At 40.3% G+C, this 24,333-nt stretch overlaps 2 protein-coding genes, 1 long non-coding RNA gene and 1 pseudogene across 5 annotated transcripts; 2 read left to right on the forward strand and 2 right to left on the reverse strand.

Annotated features, from left to right (window-relative positions):
• The first annotated feature begins 1,374 nt into the window (after positions 1–1,374).
• On the forward strand, positions 1,375–21,243 carry LOC115376875 (uncharacterized). 3 transcript variants are annotated; one of them, XM_030076689.1, is made up of 7 exons: positions 1,375–1,565; positions 2,201–2,542; positions 16,771–17,097; positions 17,277–17,490; positions 18,352–18,419; positions 18,852–18,959; positions 20,277–21,243. In XM_030076689.1, the coding sequence occupies exons 1-7, from the start codon at positions 1,502–1,504 to the stop codon at positions 20,858–20,860; spliced, it is 1,707 nt and encodes a 568-aa protein (XP_029932549.1). In that variant the 5' UTR covers positions 1,375–1,501; the 3' UTR covers positions 20,861–21,243. The 3 variants fall into 3 exon arrangements, with proteins under 3 accessions (XP_029932549.1, XP_029932551.1, XP_029932550.1); XM_030076691.1 differs by lacking the exon at positions 2,201–2,542 and adding an exon at positions 14,903–15,244; XM_030076690.1 differs by lacking the exons at positions 1,375–1,565; positions 2,201–2,542 and adding exons at positions 13,925–14,227; positions 14,903–15,244.
• On the forward strand, positions 2,947–4,266 carry LOC115376902 (uncharacterized). Its single transcript, XR_003929866.1, has 3 exons — positions 2,947–3,084; positions 3,200–3,298; positions 3,744–4,266. It is a non-coding gene; the product is annotated as an uncharacterized LOC115376902 (long non-coding RNA).
• LOC115376884 (butyrophilin-like protein 2) lies at positions 5,366–12,348 on the reverse strand. Its single transcript, XM_030076703.1, has 6 exons — positions 12,221–12,348; positions 9,950–10,270; positions 9,563–9,782; positions 8,303–8,370; positions 7,856–7,975; positions 5,366–6,852 (listed from the first exon to the last, which is right to left on the reverse strand). The coding sequence occupies exons 1-6, from the start codon at positions 12,285–12,287 to the stop codon at positions 6,377–6,379; spliced, it is 1,272 nt and encodes a 423-aa protein (XP_029932563.1). The 5' UTR covers positions 12,288–12,348; the 3' UTR covers positions 5,366–6,376.
• A 2,639-nt stretch (positions 21,244–23,882) lies between the features above and the next one.
• LOC115377022 (butyrophilin subfamily 1 member A1-like) overlaps positions 23,883–24,333 on the reverse strand; it is a 1,818-nt pseudogene continuing 1,367 nt past the window's right edge.

The following is a 24,333-nucleotide window of genomic DNA, read 5'->3' on the forward strand; positions in this document are numbered from 1 at the left end:
GGTGGCCTGACTCAGCTGATAACAGGGATTGATCTAAACAATGTAGGGAGTCTGGGCATGTGAAAAGGTAACAGAGGGAACCTTTTCACAGACATACTTTGACAAATAGGTTGAAAGACAAAACTGTATTTTGCAGTGGATTATTAAATGATAGCAGAGTTAAACTGTTCCTCATTTTGCTGAGGATCCTCTGCTGTGAAACCAAAAGACACCAAACCCAGCAAATCGGGCAGGCACTCTTTGCAAGGTGACCACATTAGTTTTCTCCAAATCCAGCAGGAGAACTGAATTATCAAATACAACAAATACCGACAGCCCAAACAAAGCATGTGTAAATGACTGTTTGACCCCAAGCCAAAGACTTTGAAATGTATTTTAAAAGTAAATCAACACTGAGTATTTATCAGCTGATAGTGTGAGGACACCAAGTGGAAAAAGTAATAGACACACATACACACACACTTCGAAATAGGCGATCTCCTCGGAGTCCTGTATCTGTGGCCTGATGGCAGTAGTGTGACTGTCTTTGTTGTGCTTTTATGTCGAGGACTGAACTTGTCCTCTCTCCTTCGTTTGAACAAGTTTCCTGACTTCAGATCTTCTTGTCTGTTCATTAGACATGAATGTTCACTGAAGCAGTTTTACAAATGCACCTTTAAAATGTGCTGTTTTCCCCTGACACAGGTTCTCTGTCATGAATCCCTTTGTAAAATCCATTGTGATCATGAGCTATTTGTTGTTGTTGGTGCCAGTAGGTGACATTGTCATGAGCATGAGCTACACAAAGGAAATCACCACAGGAAACAAACTGCAGTGTGAGGTTTTGAGGTGGGTGGCTGTGTTGATGTGACAACAGAAAACTGTGAAACAGTTTAAACTGACTTTTAAAAAAGATGAGCGATCCCCCTGATCTCCCTATTCTCTTTGAAGAAATGCAATAAAAGTGATGAGAGGCTGCTGCTCAGTAGGATTCAGTAGTATGAGGAGAGAGAGAGCGAGAGACCTGACTGACTGACTGTTTTGGCAATACAACAGCCTATGTGTCATGTCAATAAAACATTTTTGAATTTGATTTTGAGAGAGAGGCTGCTGCTGTTCATCTTTAATTACAATCTCTAAATGGTCTTAAGGAAATACATCACATTCTTTACACCAGAAACTTTTATTCTGGTTCACAGCAAACAAGTAGAAAGTGACAGTCTGTGAGATTACTTGTGTTTTACCTTCACCACAAAGTAATTTCCGCATTTAGAGGAGGAAACATGACATCAACACGATGTTTTGGCCCAGTGAGAGTCTCAAAGGTGTCATCAAGTGGGCTGGAGTTAGTAACTGAACATAAGACTGTATTAAAAAAGGTTGCTCTGCTTGGACCTGATCAGATGGTTAATCTTTGGAAAACTGTGGATGTTAGTTGTCACTTCTGTTTCCAGACAGCGAGCTGCATTATCATTTTTTCCCATGTATTCTCAGACATTTGGTTATTAACTTCTGAGCAGCGATGATCAAACCAGCTCTTCTATTCGGATGCCTTTTCCTGCTGTTCAGCCTGTCTCCGTGTGAAGGTAAGCAGAGTGCTATTGTTGATTAGTGATTAGCATCATGACTATCAAACATGTATCAAACAGGATTTACATTTCTCAGATTGTTCTCATCATGATTATTTAATTGTTTAGTTTATTTCTTGGATCATGAAGGTGTGGATCAGAATGAGGCTGCATGCAGTTTGTCATTTATTTCAGAGAGTTGGCCTGTTTCTGTTGAACAAAAGCAACATTATAATTTACATTTTATCAGATGTCAAGGCCACTGTGCACAACCTCTTATCTTTTTTTCCAGAGTGTGTGCATTTGTGCATTTTTACACTGTGTCTTTCTGTATTTTCCGGGTTCATTGTCAGACCGACAGACTCACTGCATCGGTTTTAAGCCACATCCTGCCAAAATGTTCAGCTGTGCAGTTACACACACAGAGGACAACACCAACCAGATGTGATGCAGTTAATGTCTGAAGAGACTTGCTGCTATGAAAGTGTCAAAGTGTGTGTATGTCAGCATGTGTGATCCTGGTGAGTGTGTGTGAGACGGGTGGGATGGTGGCTCTCCTGGAGGGAAATCAGGAATCAGGAATAACAACAACCTGTTCTAACATGACATGAAAGACGTGAGCTTGAAAAAAAAAAAATCCTATTTCTCTTCAGGTCAGTCTCAGCTGATTGGTCCACCTCAGCCAATAGTGGCAATAGTTGGTGATGACATCATCCTGCCCAGCCACCTGGACCCTGCTGTGGACACTTTTGACATGATAGTGGAGTGGACGAGACCTAACCTGGACCACAGACTTGTCCTTCAGTGGCGTCACGGCTGGGAGCTTGAGCATAAAAAACACCCGTCCTACGAGGGCAGAACGTCTCTGTCTCTGGGCAAACTGACGAACGGAGACGTTTCACTGAAACTCTCTGAAGTTAAACTCTCGGATGAAGGAAAATACAGATGCTACATTCTTTCACTGGAGAGAGAATCTATAGTTGAGCTTGTTGTTGGTAAGTAGGACTGTGTTTATTGCCTGTGATGCATTCATTCCCTCATGATGTGTTTTCTTCCAGTCAGTGGTCATGAGTAGCTTGTCTGCCCCTAGTGGCTGTTCTGAGGAATAGAAATGTCTAAATGTGTAAAGAGCACATATTGAAGCAGCATCATTAATTCACCCCCTACTAGGCCTGTACTGCTGAACTGTATGTAGTACTTCACACTGATGATACTGTATGTCCTTGAGTGTGTACTTCCTCGTCTCCCTCCTCATCAGGTGCTGCCTCCTCTCCTGTCCTCAACGTGAGCAAAAGCAGCAGTGGAGTGGTTTTAGAGTGTGAAAGTAAAGGCTGGTACCCAGAGCCTGAGCTGTTTTGGCTGGACGCTGAGGGAAAGCTCCTCTCTGCTGGAGCTCCAGAGACAGTCAGAGGTCCTGATGGCCTCTATACTGTCAGCAGCAGAGTGACTGTGGAGAAGAGACACGGCAACAGCTTCACCTGCAGGGTTCAGCAGAGCAAAATACAGCAAATCAGGCAGAAACAGATTCATGTTCCAGGTGAGAAAAATATTTTTTTGTAATTCATCATATAAGTGCTTAATTTGTTTTAATTTGTTTTGCTGATATGTAGTTTTATATAAATGCCCTGCTGTTCTGTGTTTTATCATTTCAGATGATCTCTTCCCGGCTAATCATGCTGTTGCTATCGTTGGTTATGTGGGTTTTGTCATACTGTGTATTATTGCAGTTGTCTTTATTTTGGCAGTAATCAGTAAGTCACAAAGTAATTTTTCCTCTCCTTGTTTAAGTTCAAACTACCATCATGGCTCTTTGATGATTACAGTAATATGAAACATTTGATCATAAAAACCAGAATAAATTAACTCGCTCTTCATTGTGATATATGATGTAATGTTCCTATACATGTTTTTATATTTTGTGGCACCGCAGAGAAAATATGAATAATTATCAATTTGGTTTCACTTCAGTTTGTCAGAAATGTCACTTTTCACACATTATTTTAGTCTGCTTTTGAAATGAAATGCTTCATATATGTAGAAGTGCGCATTTCTGCAGAAATTCAATGTAAAAATGTTGGAGCTTCACCATCTTCTGCTGTGTGTGTTGAGCTCTGTCAAGCTGCAGCTCCAACAGTGCTTATACAGCAAATCTGAATTTCACCTTAAACACTCTTCTCTGCTTCTGTTTGCACACAGGGATCGAGATACAGCGTAAGGGCAAAAGTATGACGAGAAAAGGAAAAGAGAGAAAAGAAGACATGACAGAAAAGTAGTGACCAAGAAAAAAACAAGTCTTTTAAACTGCACTGTATTCAGCCTTTTCCTTTTTTTTTTTTTACACTTTATTTGTTGCTGTTACTTTTGCCAGTTGTCTTATGTTGTGTGTACTTGTAATTTTAATCTTGTGCCTTTCTGCTTCAGTGAGAGTGGCAAAACTAATTTTTCCTTATATCTTTATTTGTAAAATTGACCCACGTAACGTAAAGCTCTTGTGTCCAATCTCGTCCTATAAGTGCTATTTGCATCTCCAGTTCAAAGTTCTGCTGGACAAATACTGACACTTTACACTCTTTACGCACTTTACACACTTTACGCACTTTACACCCGCTTTAAAGTCTCTGCATTGGCGGCCGGTCAGCTTTCATACTGACTTTAAAATTCTTTTATTAGTTATTATTTTTATTAGTGCCATTGCCATTCTCATACATACAGCATTAAAGATCAGTATATTAAAGCATTTTTGCTGTGTAGTTATTGAAGTGCTTTTTGTAGTCTACTGACCACTCAAAGTGCTTCACAATGTTTGCCTCATACTCAACACACACTGATGGCAGAGGCAACCATGCAAGGTGTCTAGCTGTCCATCAGGAGCATTGAGGGGTTCAGTATCTTGCTCATCAGCACAACACTATCTATCTATACAGACAGACAGGCAAACAGAAACAGACAGAGACTCACAGATAGATAGATAGATAGATAGATAGATAGATAGATAGATAGATTTATGTCAAAAACACAAAGGTAGGTGTGGTGAGAACTTAGAAAAACAATGAGAAATGAGATATCCCCCTAAATCTGTCTGAAAAAATGGCTTAAATTTTTTTTGGGGGCATGGACACTAAATGACTCTAACTCCTGTCAAATCTCTAATCTCAGTAGATCTACAAGCACGACTTTGAAATTTAATCTGTCTGATCACTGAAATCCTTTAGGAGGAGTGTTGAAAACCTGAGCTGGTGAGCCACAGCCAACAGCAAATACATGATGTAATAGCACATTATCGCCACTTGGTGGTGATCTAGAGCTGCCTTGAAGTGAAGAACAAAGGCTTTTTATGAGTTAAAAAAAATGATGTTGCTTTATTTCAAAGAAAAATGGCCACAAAATGTTTGATCTACTAAAAGGACTTAACTTCAAAAAAGAGCAAAATATATTACTATATTTAACAGGATGCAAAATAACACATTCCTCACAAATATAAATCTGTAGCACATCACAGTTTGTATTTAGGCATTTGCACAAATTTAATTGACCTGAAAGTGCTTTAACAAACAGCAACAATCAGCTGATAAAACCTGCAGCCTTTTCAAATTGTGCCAAGATGAGGACTTTATTGTTGTTTTTAATATTATCATTATTCACACAAATAATTTAGGCACTTAAGTTATGACTTAATACACAGAAACCACTCAGCCACGACTAAACTAAAAACTCATTGGCACTGTCATACAACATTCATATAAATACTCTAAAGCTTTTCACAAACAGGCAACATTTGATCTCCGCCTGCATCAAGTTGATTAAGCTTTCCAATTTCACATGTGCCTCTTCTCATTTTCTACCTTATTGTACATCTTTCTGTTGTAGTTGTAGTTTTTTCATAGCTGAATTCTTCTGTACATTGTTTAAAATTGTTTAAAAGAGGACGAAGAAAAGAAATGAAAAGCATAAAAAACGTAAGCTTCAGACGTCCTCAGACTTACATTAGAAGTTTGCAGAAGCACAATCAGAGTTCAGGAACTTCCTCAAAACGTAACTCAATAAAGATAAGAACATAAATTCACTATTTCCCTTCTTTTAAGAGATTCTGAATTCAAAGCAGCCAAACTATGTTCACTTTAACACCACAGTGACTCAGCACGTTGGTGCATTTCTCTTGTAACAGATAATAAAACATCAAAATATATGAAAAATAGAAGCAAAAAAACCACAACATTTTTAATATATTATTTTTTAAGTTTTTTTTTTTTTTTTAAGGTTTTTTTTTTCACTTTGCTGTGAATTGGGCTGTCCGCTAAAGGGAATAAAAGTGGCCAAAAATGGTCAAACACCTTATGTCTTGCCAAGGTGCACGCCAAAGGATTATTGGAGCCATATTTTACATTTTTCATGGACAAAACAAGAACCATGCCAACTCTTAGTGCTACCACGGTAGAAAATGGTAAAATGATGGATGGAAGAAAAAATAAATCCATGAAAACCAACCACAGATTTATATATCGAACCCTTGAATTTCAGATATGTACCTTTGCATTTGTAAACTGTACCGTATGATTCCAATACAATTTTAATGCCGTTAACATCACTGTGTTCAACTTTAACGTATGGATTTATGAATCAGTTTGCATTACAGATCTGAATCTGTGCATGCAGGCCGGTAAACTGATTTATTTCTTCCACCATGTGGCCCTGGGGATGTTTGAAGCCGTTCATGCAGGCAAAACCCTCACATTATTGTAAAAAGATGTAAAAACAGCCCAGAACATGTGAGTCACATCACTTCCTTCGGTCTGGACGAGTGGAGAGGACACCTGCTCGGTCTCAGGTCATCAGGTTTCTGCTTGTGACAGAAAAGTCCACTGCTCTTGGTCTAACTCAACCAGGGCACTGTAGCGAATTTGGTCTCTAAATGAAGCACTCTTATTCCGATGCGTGGATGGACGGTTAGGACCACGCTCAGAGAGACAACTTTTGGAACGAGTAGGGAAACTGGATGGGCGGTTCCTGAAGGGTGACGGGCTTGGCTTTGCATCACTGTCACTGGCAGACATCCCAGTGTGTGGATTGCCGTCGGTGGGACTTTGTGGCGATGAGCTGGCGTTGCCATTACCGTTGATTACCACAGGGTTAGGGTCTATGATGACTTCAGACAGTTTCCTGTTCTGCTGCCGATTTTGCATCTGGTCATTGACTTCAAGGCGCTGCTGTGACTGGGGTTTAGCCAACTGTAACTTCTCCTCTGTGCTAGCTGCACTGTCACTGGGGGACCTCCTGCTTGTTGCTGGTATCGGTGTGTGGCTCCATTCTGTGTGAATTCAAGATAGAGGAATTGTCACCACTTGTTTCAGTCCTGACAAAACTTTACAGTCAATGTGTGGTCTGTCATTGTCTTACATGTAATAGACTACAGGATTCTTTAACCTTTTCACTTCAGAGAAACTGAGCTCTCTTTTCTACCTTCACATTTACTAACATTTTTTATAAGTTGGGGTCTATTTAAACCTCCAGAATATTATTGCAATAAAAAATTGTTTATGTGGGTCTTGTTGATGACACTACAGGTGTGGCTCTGTACTGTCCGGGCCCTGAAGCAGAGCAAAGGTTTTTTGAAAATTAGAAATCACATGTTCTAGTCCCTCAGTGTCCAAAACAACTAAAACTAATGTGAGTAAAATGTTGATATATCTCATATGTTTTATACAGCTAAAAAGGTCAAACTGACCTCAGACATCTATTCACCCACTTGCACCCATTAAATTAGGAAAAGTCATTAATATGGAGTAAAAACAACAACAACAATGTTCATTAAGTATTTAGAGGTGTTAAACACTGAATGGGTTCAAACTGACCCCTGAGATAACAGGAGGGTCGAGTCAAAAATGCAAAATAAAAATGAAAAATGAGGTGAAAAAAAAGACCTCAAATTAGCACCCAGCTGATATTCATGAACTCCTACACCCTGGTGCACACACACTCAAACACACTCATGTGTGTGTTGCTGATGTCTGGGGTGGGGGGCAGGGGTGTGCACCACAATTTGTATCTGCATTTGTTGTGGGGCAAAATAATTCGGATTCAGATTTGGTAAAAGGTGTAGCTTAAATTGGAGGTAATTTATTATTTTTTTGAATCGTTGGATTTCAGCTACAAATAAACATAAAATGACTGAAATTCCTGCTTACTAATAACATTACATAGGTTTAGGAGAACCACCCTAAAAACTATGAATTCTGCAAATCAAAAGAAATATAATATCATTTACATTTTTTGTGTGTACAGAAAAAACATAAAATGTATTCCTGACTTACCAGCTTCCTTTGTCATTTTCTTTGTGACAAAAATTCCAACTCCAACTCCAATTGCAAGTGATAAAAGGCTTGAAACAATAATGCCAGCCAAGTATCCTGTGCAGGACACTGTGCTTTTAGCTGACAAGAAAGAAAGAAAGAAAGAAAGAAGGAAAGAAAGAAAAAGAAAAAGGAAGTAGCATTAATTTGTATTCCCATGATATGATACAGCTGCTACCTACCATTAACACATTACTTAGTTCTTGCATTTTCTCTTAAATGTCCCCTTAAGTAGCTTCAAATTTAGAAAAACTATTATTAAGCTCCATCACTCTGATACTCTGAAAAAAGCTGGGCCACTTGTCAAAGACTGCACCGTTGATGTAGCAGGTGCGTGTTCCTTTAAACACTTGAGGTGTGTGTAATGTGAGTTCTTCAGGTTAATGCAGCTACATGATGGACTCTTACCTGGTAACTGGAAATTGATCTTCCTGATGCTGTTGATCTGCGGTTGACGAATTCTGGCGGTGAACTTTCTGTAAAGAAGGAGTGGATAAACTGAGTCTGGGATTTGTTTCTACCAACTGAGTTGCCTCTTGTTCTTCTCAAAGAACTTGAAACTTTCTGTACTTCCTCAGCAACATTTGATTTTCCTCACATTTGTGATTTAAAAACCATCTTCTACAGGAATTACTCCCTGTTTACCTCACCTTTGATTGCCTCTGCTTATTGAATGATAGTTTTTGTCTTTCCAATTGCAATTATGGTCACATTTTCTATACTCAAGCAATACTCTGCAGCTCTTTCTCATGAATAGCCCCTGATTCAATCAATCGCCGTCTTATGTCTGGTAGCAAGCAACAGAAACAGGGAGTGACGCATTTTTTGAATTTTGGAGATTCTGAATTTGGAGGGCGTCTTTGTCGCTCAAATTAGTTGGTGGATGAGCAACCGGACAAATGTAATGTTCATGTGGGGATGTGTGTGACTTTGGTCGATAAAAATCCTATGCATGTATCCTACTTAATGTAATTCTTTGTAATCCTATGTATTTTTGGACTTGTATGCTGAAGCAATGATTCTCAGATGTTTGCATAAAGAACCTTTAACTGAATAACCTCTTCTCCTGCATTTTACTCCTCTACAAAGTCAGAAATTTACGACTGTTGTCTGAGATTAAAGTGGTAAGTTTCTGAGAAAAAGCTCACACATTTACAAGAAAAAAATTCATTTTTTTAGCCAAGGAGCAAGGCTCGCTGTGTACCAGTCCTGTAGCTGATGGCCTCATCAAATTCTACTTTGAAATGTGATTTTGCAATGGGATTTAGCCCAGAATCACAGTATTGTTTTCTTCTGCATCAACCCGAATCACAACAATGTCTCTTCAAAGTCCAGATGCTGAGGACAAGATTGTGATTCCAGACTCAAACCAGCAGGATTTCCTTCTTACTAAATCCCAGAGGAGAAGAAAAAACATTTATCTGAGTTATTTTCTTATAAATTTATAACTTTAAACTTGATTTTTTTTTTTTTTTTTTTTTTTTAGTTTTTTTTTTAGTTTTTTTTTTCTTGTATTATTACTCCTCCTTCCCTGGTTGTGTAATTTTTTTCCCTCTCCACTGACGTTTGCACACTGCTGTACTTAGGACCAAAAAAGGAAATGAAATGGAAAAAAAATGTGCCTTAGAGGTTCTCACTTTCAAGTTAAATCAATGAAACTGAACTAACCTGCTGCTGTCGGAGCTCGGGACCTTCACTGTGCTCGTCATTGTATAGCAGTGGTTGACATCAGGGTTTCTCAGAGTGGAGTCTCTGCCTTTGATGACCTTACCCTGGTCATCCAGCCACTCTACCTCAGGCTTTGGTAACCAGCAAACCTCACACTGTAGGGTCTCTCCATCACTGCCACTTTCGCTGGTGATTGAGATATCAGACTGAGACACTTCCCCTGTAAAAAAAAAATGAAGAACCACACAAGACGTTTCCTGTCATGTGTCCTGAATGGGGAAGTTATAATGTCCGTCATCGCTGGGGAAGCTGCAGTTTCAGTGCCATACATACAGTGCTGCTGTCAGATGTTTTAATTTGTACATTCAAATCGTTGACATTACATACCCACAGTTAGGTGAACAGTTTTAATGATTTGTTGAGTAGAGACGATGCGGCAGCGGTAGATCCCCGTGTCACTGGGCTGCACATTGGAGATCATCAACGAGATGTTTCCGTTTTTCATCTCTGTCATGAACAGGTGTGTCCTGAAGACGTGGGCCGGGTTCTTCATCTCGTGTGTCTCGCAGCCATCACGGTAAAGAAAGACCACGTCCGGTTTCAGGCCCTCCTTGGACCACTCCACTGAGATGTCCTCTGTGGGGGGGATCTCACAAGGCAGCACGACGTTTTCACCGGTCCATGCAGACACCTTCACATGGGGTTGTCCTGAGGACGAAAAGACACAAAGAAGACACATCCGCATTGACTTTAGGGGGTTTGCAAAGTCAGAGACACAGGGCCTGCCCCTGGACAAAGCTCAGAAAAAGGTGCCTCCTTATAGTAAACACAACACCTGGATGTCTATGGACAGTTTGATCCAACGATGTGATCCTATAGACATCCAAAAACTGAGTAAGATATCCTAATATCACTGCTCAAGACTCCAGGTTTGTAAAATTACCCCGAACTATCTGTGAACAATCTCTCTAACCAAATAAAAGATATGTAGGCTTTTCCACAGCTCGAGAACTAATTGAAAATCTGCTTATTAGAAACTCCTGATGACCTTTTTTCAACTCTTTGCCTCTGAGCATCACCTCTAGATCACACGGTAAAGCAAAACATACTCCAAGTCAAACTCAATTTCCGTGTTAACTTGTTACATAGCCTGCTGTATCTGTGTTTTATTTATTTCACTGTTCATGACTGCAAACTAAGTTTTGAAGCCGATACTGATGTCGATGTCATCGGCAAGGAGTTACAACAGAGGTTGGATTTTTCTGAGGAAGTTGAAAATGTTCACCTTGTGTGTAAAAATGCACTTTTTACACGGCGCAATACAAGAGGCTTGATGTGACCTGCCGTCTGAATCCAATAAAAATATTCTCGAATCATGTGTGTACGAGTTTCATGACTTGAACGTAGAGTTCACACGGCTGCATGTATGTCACAAGTGACATTCAGACCCTTCAGCCTGTTAAGGCTACTAAAGGGTAATGACACCCATTTTAACAACTGACCTGTTATTTCTGCATCACAGCACATCTTTGTCAGTATCTTTCAATGCGGTTTCAACTCAGAAATAGAAACACTGAATCTGTGAAGCTGAGTTGTTGAACCAAAACTGAAGTTGATACTGCAGCATCGCCAGCAGGCGTGAACTTGAAGATGGTATTTGAGTGCAGTGACTCATCAGAGGTGGAAGCCACAAAAACATGAACTGAGCTGCTCTGAGAGTCAGGAAGGAAATGCGTACGTGGAACCACTAAAACCCACCAACGCCCTCCTTCCTAATAGCTTAAGTCCACTCTCACACAAACATGCACAGCTATGCAGGAAGCTGGGAAACACATGACTGGCACGTTGCAATCACACACTCTTCTGCAAACACAAACAACATGCGGTTGATGACGTCAGCAGCAAAATCAAGAAAGGACACATTTGGCAAAGTACTGTCTTCAACGGGAAGTTATCACTGAAATCAGCTGGAAAAAAGGCCAGTTTTTTTTTTTTTTTTTTTTTTTTTTTTTTTTTTTTTATCAAGTTTTAAAACCACAAAATAGACATGCGCTTTGGTGAGAAATTCCCTCTTGGCTGTAAGACTTTATTAACAGCAGGGCTACTGCGATATGAACTGGGTCACTTCGGGTTCGGGTTTTCCTCTGGTCGTGCAACAGTGCAGAGATTTAAAACCGGTTCAATAAGGTCTGACTATCAACCCGCAAACACACACCCACACACACACACCAGCGCTTCAGGTTTTAAATGCACGCACACACACACACACACACACACACACACACACACACACACACACACACACACACACTGGTAGCAGCATGATACAATAACATTAACAACTTTTTTTGCACACCCTGATATAACAGACCTGTGTAAATTATAATGTTATTGTTGTTCAACGGAGAACTTTCTAGAACAAAAGACAAACTGTACGCAGCCTCATTCTGCAACAGATCCGCGCCTCCATGATCCAAGAAATTAACTCAAATAAATAAAGAAATGCATCAATAATAATCATGCTGAGGGCGATGTGAGGAATGTAAAAGCTGTTTGCTTCATGTTTGATGTTGGTCATGATGCTGCTTCCTACTCAGACAAAAAAAAAAAAAAAACAAACAAAAAAACAAACAAACAAGACAATTATCCACCGCTTACCTTGACACGGAGACGGACTGAATAGCAGAAACAGGCATCCGGGTAATAGAAGAGCTGGTTTGATCATCGCTGCTCCAAACGCCTGAGAATACAGGGAGGACAATGAGAAAAAGCAGCCCGCTGTCTGAAAACACAGCTGACTCTTGCAATGCAGCAGGACGGTTTTGCAGCTCATGACGTCGGCCGACGTCATGAACTCGCTTGTTTGTACTTGAGTAACCAGAGGAAAAGAAAAGTTTCTCCTCTGATCAATGAAATTAAGACATTTAGAGAGCGACATTAAATGATTCTCTCTCTCTCTCTTTCTCTCTCTCTCTCTCTCTCTCTCACACACACACACACACACACACACACACACACACACACACACACACACACACACACACACACTTTTTAAGCACAAATACAATTTACCCATTCACTCTTGTGTTCAGCGCACAGTTCAGTTTTCCAAAGATAAACTCAAAACTGTTCAGATGACGAGCACAGCTGTTCTCCTCCAGCTCCAGCGTGTGTGCGCGCGCGTGCGCGTGTGTGACACGTGTGTGCAGGTGGGGAATGAAGGTCATGTGTTTATGTGTCTGCATGTATATCTGTAAGTTGCAATGTGGTTGTATGTTTCTGTGTATGTAAAGGCTGTGATCTATCTATCTATCTATCTATCTTACTTTTTTCCACTCGGTGTCCTCACACTGTCACTTTTCTCAGCAGGTGATAAAAACTCAATGCTGAAGATTTTACTCTTTAAATACATTTCAAAGTCTTTGTGCTCGGGGTAAACAGTTATTTACAAATGCTTTGTTTAGGTTGTTTGTCTTTCTTGCATTTTATGATTCAGTTCTAATTCAGTTCAGTGGAAAACTGATGTGGTCACTTTGCAAAGAACGCCTCCTTGGCCTCGTTGGTATATGAGCCTATTTCCTGGTCGTGTGTGTGACTGCAAGTTTGTGGTTACATACAGGATATTACACTCACACACACCCAATTTTTTTTTTTGCTCTCTGTATATGGTGTGATGCTAGATTCTGTATACACTGATGTACTGCATTGTTGCATAAGGCAGCAAGAGCATTCATATATTTGGTAAATGTGCTGATTTCTTCTCCTGCATGTTTGTCATTATTGTGATTACATGCAACATCACACACACTGTAATCACTAGTTGTTTGTTTTTATGTCCTCTGGCTAAATGCAGCACAATCTGTAGTCTGCCACTCAGTGTGCAAATGGGAATTACAAGAAGAAGAAGATTTATTTATATAGCACATTTCATACAAAAAGCAGCACAATGTGCTTCTCATGTGAGAATACAGAATAAATAAATATATATGTCATAAAACAGTTAAACAATTAAAACAGACAAGCAGGCAAAACAGGGACACACACACACACACACACACACACACACACACACAAAGGGAATAACAGCAAATGATATATCACAGTCTAGTTGAACACAACAGTAAAAAGAATTGTTTTCAGTCTGGTTTTAAAAGAGCTAAGTGTTGGTGCATCCCTAACACCATTTGGAAGGGCATTCCATCTGCCAGGAGCACAATAACTGAAAGCAGCTTCTCCTGCTTTAGAGCGAATAAGTGGGACAACAAGGAGACCAGGAGAACAACAGTCAGTCAGTCAGCCAGGGGAAGAGAACTGTTGTGACTTGACTCGTGTTTTCCCTCCACCACAAAGTAATTTCCGCATTTAGAGAAAGAGGAACCACGATGTTGACACGATATTTTGGTCCTGTGAGAGTCTCAAAAGTGGAGTTAAACTGAACATAAGACTGGACTAAAACAAGTTGCACTGCTTGGACCTGATCAGATGTTTAATCTTTGGAAAACTGTGATTATAGTAGTCACTTCTGTTTCCAGACAGCGGGCTGCTTTATCATTTTTTCCCCTGTATTCTCAGACGTTTGGTTATTAACAGCATGAGCAGCGATGATCACACCATCTCCTCTGTTCAGATGCCTTTTCCTGCTGTTCAGCCTGTCTCTGTGTGAAGGTAAGCAGAGTGCTATTGTTGATCAGTGATTAGCATCATGACTATCAAACATGTATCAAACAGGATTTACATTCCTCAGATTGTTCTCATCATGATTATTTTATTGTTTAATTTATTTCTTGGATCATGAAGGTGTGGATCAGAATGAGGCTGGATGCAGTTTGTCATTTATTTCAGAGAGTTGGCCTGTTTCTGTTGAACAAAAGCAACATTATAATTTACACAGGTCGATTTTATCAGACGTCAAGACCACTGTGCACAACCTCTTATGTTTGTTTCCACAGTGTGTGGGTTTGTGCATTTTCACACTGTGTCTTCCTGTACTTTCCGGGTTAACTGTCAGAACAACAGACTCACTGCATCAGTTTTAAGACACTTCCTGCCGACATTTTCAGCTGTGCAGTTACACATACAGAGGACAACACCAACCAGATGTGACACAGTTCATGTCTGAAGAGATGCGCTGTTCTGAAAGTGTCAAAGTGTGTGTATGTCAGCATGTGTGATCCTGGTGAGTGTGTTCTTGTTGAAGGTGGTCAGCATGGTGTAGAGACAGGGGTGGGATGGTGGCTCTCCTGGAGGGAAATCAGGAATCAGAAACAACACCGACCTGTTCTTTCCCTCATTCATGACATGAAAGATATGAGCTTGAAAAAAAATCCTATTTCTCCCCAGGTCAGTCTCAGCTGATTGGTCCTCCTCAGCCCATAGTGGCGATGGTTGGTGATGACATCATCCTGCCAAGCCACCTGGACCCTGCTGTGGACGTTATTGACATGATAGTGGAGTGGACTAGACCTGACCTGGACCACAGACTTGTCCTTCAGTGGCGTCACGGCTGGGAGCTTGAGCATAAAAAACACCCGTCCTACGAGGGCAGAACATCTCTGTCTCTGGGCAAACTGACGAATGGAGACGTTTCACTGAAACTCTCTAAAGTGAAACTCTCTGATGAAGGAAAATACAGATGTTTCATCCCTTCACTGGGCAGAGAATCGATAGTGGAGCTTGTTGTTCGTAAGTAGGACTGTCTTTTATTGCCCATTGTTTTCTCATTGCAAAGTATGTGATGGATTCATTCCCTCATGATGTGTTTTCTTCCAGTCTGTATTCATGTTTAGCTTCTCTGCCCCTAGTATTTTAAATATGCTGATGATACAGCAATAGTAGGGTTTTTAAAGTCCGACCCCTTTTAGCCAATGGTGCATAGACAACTTTCTTGAGGTAAACGTAAAGAAAACAAGAGATGATCATTGATTTTAGCAAAAAGGGGACTGCAGTTCCCTTATCAAAGATAAACGGAGAGTCGGTAGGGTCTGCTCATATAAATTGGGATCAATAAAGTATATCTATCTATCTATCTATCTATAAATATTTAGGTGTTGTAATCAACAATAAGCTTACTTTTAAGGAATGTGCTCTAAATAAGACCAAACAAATGCAGAAAAGGATGTATTTTCTTGGTAAACTGAAGCAGTTTAGGATGGACTGGTGTATCTTAGAGATGTCCATAAAGCTCTCCTACAGAGTGTCTTCTCCTTCGGCCTTATCTGTGCCTTTGGAAACATGTATGTACAGGACCAGAACAAGCTCCAACGTATGGTCAAAAGGGCTAGCAAGACGAAAGGAATTAACCAGGTATCTGCAGCCCAATTATACAATGACCTCATCCTTAAAAAGACAGATCAAATCCTAAACGACTCAACCCATGCTCTCCACCAGAAATTCCAGATTGGTAATAGGTCAAGAGGCAGAATTCTGCAACGCACTATTAGGACCTTAAGGTACAACAAGTCATTTGTGCCTACAGCAATTAGGCTATATAACAACAGATAAAAATTCTTAAGTGCTTTTCTCTGATATGTATTCATTTATTCATACAAATTACGTTTGGCTGAATGTGCTTATTTTGTGTATTTTATGTCTGTACTGTCACCTTCCTGTCTTTTTTGCTCCTAATACCATAGCTGTAGCAATTAAGTGCGAAAGTTGACCAAATGAATTTCCCTTGCGGGATAATAAAGATTAACCTAACCTAACCTAACCTAACCTAGTTCGCAGTCATGAACGATGAAATGAATAAAAAACACCGTTACAGCAGGCTATTTAGCAAGATGACATGGGAATTAAATTGGACTTGAAGTATGTATTGGATTAATGTGTGATCTAGAGATGACGCTCAGAGGCAAAGAGTTGAAAAAAAGTCATCAGGAGTTTCTAACAAGCAGATTTTCAATTAGTTCTCAAGCTGTGGAAAAGCCTACATATCTTTTATTTGGTTAGAGAGATTGTTCACAGATAGTTCTGGGTAATTTTACAAACCTGGAGTCTTGAGCAGTGATATTAGGATATCTTACTCAGTTTTTGGATGTCTATAGGATCACATCGTTGGATCAAATTGTCCATAGACATCCAGGTTTTGAGTTAAGCTATAAGGAGGCACCTCTTTCTGAGCTTTGTCCAGGGGTAGGCCCAGTGTTTCTGACTTTGCAAACCCCTAAAGTCAACGAAGATGTGTCTTCTTTGTGTCTTTTCATCCTCAGGACAAACCGAGAAAAATGTGAGGGTGTTTGCGTGGGCCGGTGAAAACGTCGTGCTGCCTTGTGAGATCCCCCCCACAGAGGACATCTCAGTGGAGTGGTCCAAGGAGGGCCTGAAACCGGAGGTGGTCTACCTTTACCGTGACAGCTGCGAGACACACGAGATGAAGAACCCGGCCTACGTCTTCAGGACACACCTGTTCATGACAGAGATGAAAAACGGAAACATCTCGTTGATGATCTCCAATGTGCAGCCCAGTGACACGGGGATCTACCGCTGCCGCATCGTCTCTACGCAACAAATCATTAAAACTGTTCACCTAACTGTGGGTATGTAATGTGAACGATTTTAATGTACAAATTAAAACATCTGACAGCAGCACTGTATGTATGGCACTGAAACTGCAGCTTCCCCAGCGATTACAGACATTATAACTTCCCCATTCAGGACACATGACAGGAAATATCTTGTGTTGTTCTTCATTTTTTTTTTTTGTTTTTTTTTATAGGTGAAGCGTCTCAGTCTGAAATCTCAATCACCAGCGATGGAGAGACCCTACAGTATGAGGTTTGCTGGTTGCCAAAGCCTGAGGTCGAGTGGCTGAATGACCAGGGCAAAGTCATCAAAGGCACACATTCAACTGAAACCCTGAGAAACCCTGATGTCAACCAGTGCTATACAGTGACGAGCACAGTGAAGGTCCAGAGCAGCGACAGCAGCAGGTTAGTTCAGTTTCATTGATTTAACTTGAAAGTGAGAACCTCTAAGGCGCTTTTTTTCCCATTTCATCCACATTTTTGGTCCTAAGTACGGCAGCGTACGAGGGTCAGTGGGAAGGATTTAGTAAGAGGGAAATCCTGATGATTTGAGTCCAGAATCACAATCTCCTCCTCAGCATCTGGACTCTGAAGAGACATTGCAGTGACTTGGGTTGATTCAGAAGAAAACAATCTTTGAGAAGAAAACAATAAATCAGCAGGATTTCCTTGTTCCTGAATCCCATGTCAAAGTAGAATTTGTTGAGGCCATCAGCTGCAGGCCTTATACATGGCAAGTGCAAAATAAAATGCAGTAAAATGCAGGAGAAGAGCTCATTCAATTAAATTAAAATCCTTTATTCAAGCATCTGAGAATCATTGCTTCAGCATACAAGTCCAAAAATACATAGGATTACATGGGATTGTATCGGATTAAATAGGATATATGCACAGGATTTTTATCGAGAAAGTTACATACATCCCCCCCAGTTTTTTCACCTCTGAATATTATCATCCTGCCCCGGCTGCATTTTTTTTCTCCCTACAATGACCCCAGTTCTCTGTCGTACCTAAATAGGTGCTGCATCACTTTATTTCATCTTATAGCCACAGCGGCTGCCACTGCTCACAAAAACTACCCATTTCCTCTTCTGTTTATTCCAAAGAAACAAAAAAAATATAAAACGCGTCACTCTCTGCTTCTGTCACCAATCAAATGTTGCTGAGGAAGTACAAAAAGTTTCAAGGTCTTTGAGAGGAACAAGAGCCAACTCAGTGTGGCGGGTAGAAATGAATCCTTGACTCAGTTTATCCACTCCTTTACAGAAAGCTCACCGCCAGAATTCGTCAACCGCAGATCAACAACATCATGAAGATCAATTTCCAGTTACCAGGTAAGAGTCCATCACTTAGCTGCTTTAACCTGAAGAACTCACATTACACACACACCTCAAGTGTTTAAAGGCACACCCACCTGCCACATCAGTGGTGCATTCGCGTCAAGTGGCCCAGCTTTTTTCAAACACATGCTGCTGAATCCCAGGGAAATGTCTATAAATGATGCACAGGACATGAAGCTCTTTTCTGTTTGATGTGATGCTGCAGAAAACAACGGCCACTTGGCTTTGAATATGTCCCTCAGTATCAGAGTGATGGAGTTTAATAATGGGTTTTCTAACTTTGAAGCTACTTAAGGGGACATTTAAGCAAAAATGCAAGAACTAAGTAATGTGTTAATGGTAGGCAGCAGCTGTATCATATCATGGGAATACAAATTAATGCTACTTCCTCTTTCTTTCTTTCTCTCTTCCTTTCTTTCTTGTCAGATAAAAGCACAGGATACTTGGTTGGCATTATTGTTTCAAGCATTTTATCACTTGCAGTTGGAGTTGGAGTTGGAATTTTTGTCACAAAGAAAATGCCAAAGGAAGCTGGTAAGTCAGGAATATTTTATGTTTCTTTAGCAGGGAGCCTCAGAGCCTCCCGTGGGCTCAGCTGAGAAACAAAACACAAGAAGAAAAAAAAAACAGTGTGATTCTGTACATAAAAAATGTAAATTATATTACATTTCTTTTGATCGGGGTCATTCCATGTCATTTCAACAAATGGCCGTATCTCAAAAATTATCCATCCGAGCGAACTAAAATTTTACAGTGTGCCTATTGGATAAATAAGGAACAACTGGTGAATTTTTCAGAATTTTTTGAGACCCAAGTGCGTGGGATGTCCTGAAACTTTGGTGGAATGACATGGAATGACCCATATGCAGCATTCATAGTTGTTAGAGTGGGACTCCTAAACCTATATAGTGTTAATAAGCAGGAATTTCAGTCATTTTATTTTTATTTGTGGTTAAAAAACAACAATTAAAAATAATAATAAATTACCTCCAGTTTAAGCCACGTCCACTTTTTTTCAAATTATTTTGCCCCAGAACAAATACAAATACAATTGCAAATAGTGGTGCACACCCCACATACCCCTGTTCCCCACCCCCGGACATCAGCAGCACACACGTGTGTTTGAGTGTGTGTGCATGTGGGTGGAGGAGTTCATGAACATCAGCTGGGTGCAAATTTGAGGTCAATTTTTTTTCCCTACAAATTCACCTGCACAAGCTTTAACAGCTCATTTTTCATTTTTACTTTGCATTTTGGACTCGACCTTCCTGTCCAGTTTTTAACCCATTCAGTGTTTGACATCTCTAAATACTTGTTGTTGTTTTGCTTCAAATTTAATGACTTTAATGTGGGCAAGTGGGTGAATATAAACTGAACATGATGGTATGTTTTCAGTGTCCTGGAAGCATTTGGTACCCTTTGGTGTTTCCTTGGGGTCAGTTTGACCTCAGACCTCTTTAGCTGTATAAAACATATGAGATATATCAACATTTTACTCACATTAGTTTTAGTTGTTTTTGACACTGAGGAACTAGAACATGGCATTTCTAATTTTCAAAAAACCTTTGCTCTGCTTTAGGACCGGACACAACAGAGCCACACCTGTAGTGTCATCAACAAGACACACATAAACAATTTTATTTATTGCAATAGTTTTCTGGAGGTTAAAATAGACCCCAACTGATAAAAAATGTTAGTAAATGTGAAGGTAGAAAAGTGAGCTCAGTTTCTCTGAAGTGAAAAAGTTACAGAATCCTGTATTACAAGACAATGACAGACCACACGTTGACTGTAAAGTTTTGTCAGGACTGAAACAAGTGGTGACAGTTCCTCTATCTTGAATTCACACAGAACGGAGCCACACACCGATACCAGCAACAAGCAGGAGGTCCTCCAGTGACAGTGCAGCTAGCACAGAGGATAACTTGCTGCTTCTGGATTCAAAAAAGAGGTTGAAACAGCCGGCTGAACCCAAGTCACAGCCGCGCGTTGAAGCCAACGACCAGATGCAAAATCAACAGCTGAACAGGCAACAGTCTGTCGTCACCGAGGCCCCTAATTCTGTCCCGCACATCAGTGGTAATGGCAACACCAGCTCCTCACCGCAAAGTCCCACCAACTGCAGTCCACACACTGGCATGTTTGCCAATGACAGCAACGCAAAGCCAAGTCTGTCACCCTTCAGGAACCAGCCATGCTTCATCGAATCCTCCCAGAGTGAGGGTCCAAAATATAGACAGGACGGCGGTCTTCCACCTCGCAGCCCAAGCCATGGCTTCATCCCGTCGCACATCGGCAGTCCTAAACGCAGCACTCCTGATCTCTCTAAAGCAGCTGCAGGATCGACCACTTCACTTTTCAACAATCCTTTGGCGCAGAAATCCAGTTTCCATGTTCGTTCCAAAAGTTGCTATCTCCCTGTGTGCGGTCCTTAAGCTTCCATGCATGGGAAAAAGAGTCCTTCATTTAGAGCAGATGAAAGTCATCTCCTGGCTGAGTTAGACCAAGAGACCAACATAACCCAACATGCTGGGTCAGACCAATAACCCAACTGTGCTGTGTTATAACAACCCAGTGCTGGGTCGGTCCCTTTTTGACCCAGCACTGGGTTACCAAAATAACCCAAATTGAGTTGTTTTTAACCCAGCAGTTTGTAGAGTGTATTAAGTCCTAACTTAAGTGCCTTGAATTTATTTGTGTGAATAGATAATATAAAAAACAACAATAAAGTGCTCATCATGGCACAATTTGAAAGGCTGCAGGTTTTATCAGCTGATTGTTGCCATTTGTTAAAGCACTTTCAGGTCAATTAAATTTGTGCAAATGCATAAATACAAACTGTGATATTTTTGAGGAATGTGTTATTTTGAATCCTTTTGTATGCAATTTTAAATACTGTAATATTTTGCTCTTTTTTGAAATTGTAAAGACCTTTTAGTAGATCAACTGGATTGTGATTTTGTGGTCCATTGTTCTATGAAATAAAGCGACTTCATTTTTTAACTCATCAAAGCCTCTGTTCTTCACTTCAAGGCAGCTCTAGATCACCACCTAGTGGTGATAACGTGGTATTACATCATGTATTTGCTGTTGGCTGTGGCTCACCAGCTCAGGTTTTCAACACTCCTCCTAAAGGACTTCAGTGATCAGGTAGGATTAAATTTCAAAGTCGTGATTATAGATCTACTGAGATTAGAGATTAGACAAGAGTTGGAGTCATTTAGTGACATTAATTAGGATGATCTTGATCCCACAAGGTTTGAATCAGGATGGATTTAGGAACATGAAAGGCTTGTATAACCATGAAGTTGCAAATTAACAATTCTTGCATCTTGAGTATAGACTGCAAACAGTATTTAGAGATCCCAACATGTGCTTTGCTTTCACCATTAGAAGTCACACTTCAGGCCTTCAAGTGCTCATCGAAAAACATTGTATTTACAGTAAAAACCATCAATTAAAAGCAAGATGCATCAATACATCTTTTCATTTGTCAATATAATGCAATGCAATACAAGAATCTCTGATTTGACATTCATTCCGGTTCATTTCAAATCAATATAAGCACTCAACACCAGACTTTTAAGTCAAAATACACACACAATAAGTAGCGCTAGCCACAGGACTAACAGTCCCTTTGAAATATATGGAGATGGCTAGGCTAGCGGCTACAAACATAACAAACACTCACCAGTTCGCTTTTCAGTTCAGTTTTACGTGACGACGTCGGGCACACTCACGACAGAACAGAGCGGTAAGCGGCTCCTAAAGGTTAGGGCTCGTCACGGTGAGTATAAAGCGATATATCAACAAAGAAACTGCTAATTACTCCAAACCCACCGGCAGCAAACTGTCACAACCGCGGCTTGGGCCGGGAGGCCGGGAATTAAACCTCCGGCCTCCTGGATGGCATGCAGACACTCTAACTGCCTTGCCATTGGAGTTTGTGGTTCTTTAGCCTGTTTGGGCTCATTCTCCATTCATTTTGATAAGTTACAAAAAAATCGGTTCAAAAATTGACACGCTACTTCTTCTCCACAAGATGCACATTTTTCGTATAGGATGATAAAATGAGTTAGGCTTAAGCCCCAAAAGCCACCCCCCGCGCCACGCCTGCTTTCTGCTGTTCTTCTGCTTGAGTCTTCCTCTCTCTCTCGTCCCTCCTCCTCCAGCTCCTTCAGCTCGACTCTGATCTTTGTTTTCCAGTCTATTGTCTTCATCGTGTAGTTGTTTCACAAAATAGTCCTTTTTCCACTTCAGGTTGTTTTTGTCCATAAATAGAAAACTTAGGTCTTCATATTTGTCTTACTTTGCTGTCTTTGTTTTTTGACATCTGTCTTGTCTCCCTCCTTCTCATGTATTTTTCTACGTGTCTTCTTGTTCTCATCCCGGTGGGTTTCCATCCAAATATATCGAAATTTTTGAGCGAATTTTGTCAAAATGCGCAAAAGAAAATGCGAATTTATGCCTGATTCCATTACTTTTGTTATGCGATTATTGGGAGAAGAGTGCGCTGTGAGATGATGCCATAAGATAGTGTCTGTAGCTGGGTTTCCATCCAAATATATCGAAATTTTTGGGCGAATTTTGTCAAAATGCGCAAAAGAAAATGCGAATTTATGCCTGATTCCATTAGTTTTGTTTGGCGATTATTGGGAGAAGAGTGCGCTGTGAGATGATGTCATCAGATAGTGTCTGTGTGTCGACTGAACAACAACAAACACTCAGCTGACACTCAACAGCTGATCAGGGACAGATTCCTGCTGAACTTGTCGGCTCTTGGGAGAAGTCTGCTTACTATTTTGGCAGCGCTAACTTCGTACCGAACCATCCTAAATAAGGAATAAGAGACTAATAATAATAGTAACAATAACTAATAATAAGACTGTAGCGTAGAAGTGTGACGTGGTATCCGGTCCAGTCATCGTTTATTCGCAAAACCTGTTTCCACAGCAAAAAGTCGCATTTTCTTTTATCGATACGCTGAGAAATCCACCCCCTCCAAGCGTAAAAACTTTTTTGCGAATTTTCGGCCGTTTTTCGAATTCCTGGCGTTTCCATCCAAGTTTTTTTTTTTTTTTTTTTCGCAATTTCTGAAAATGGGAATAGAAATAGGTGGATGGAAACCCAGCTACTGTTCCTCTGAAATTTGGTTTTGTTCTCCTCTCTCTCTCTCTGTGTGTGAAACAGAAACAGGAAACAATGTTAGTTGATGTTAAAACCTGTTGTGTTGATGGAGTTTTGTCTTTTGGAGAGAAAAGGCACCAAACTGAAGAAAATACAGGCTCAATGAAAACATGAAGCTGAAAACATGTTTGTCAGAGAGGCTGAATGATGGCATGGGAATATAATTCAGTATGAAATAACTATAACCTGACTACCACTATAATAATTATAACCTTTTCTTAGAAATTCTGACATAACAATGTTATCAAGATTTTTTTCTTTTTATTTGCCCTATTTCTTCTAGTCTCAGTAGAGAGACAAATAAGATAAAGGCAGAGAGGTGATGACAGGCAGCAAAGAGCCCAGGCCACTTTGACAAGAACTGATCCTTAAAGATACGCCCTCTACTGGTTGACTGATCAAGGTGCACCTACCACAAGTATTTTTTTTTTTTTTTTTTTTTTTGTACAGTAAACAAGAAACACTGGTATTTTTACTGAGGTTTTGGAGTTAATGGAATTCATGAAAAATGTGAATCATTCAAATCAATATAACCATCAGAGAGATGTGATGGTCTGACATAAAGAAAAATGAACGTGTTACTCACTGATTTTGCAGCGACACACAGGAAGACAACAGACAAGCTGATGGCGACTGGAACAGCAGGAGAAGCCGGGAAGAAATCATCTGAAATGATAAAACACAGAACAACATGACATTTATATAAAAGTAGATGTCACAC

The sequence above is a fragment of the Myripristis murdjan genome, chromosome 18 (genome assembly GCF_902150065.1).
Source record: "Myripristis murdjan chromosome 18, fMyrMur1.1, whole genome shotgun sequence".
NCBI lineage: Eukaryota > Metazoa > Chordata > Actinopteri > Holocentriformes > Holocentridae > Myripristis > Myripristis murdjan.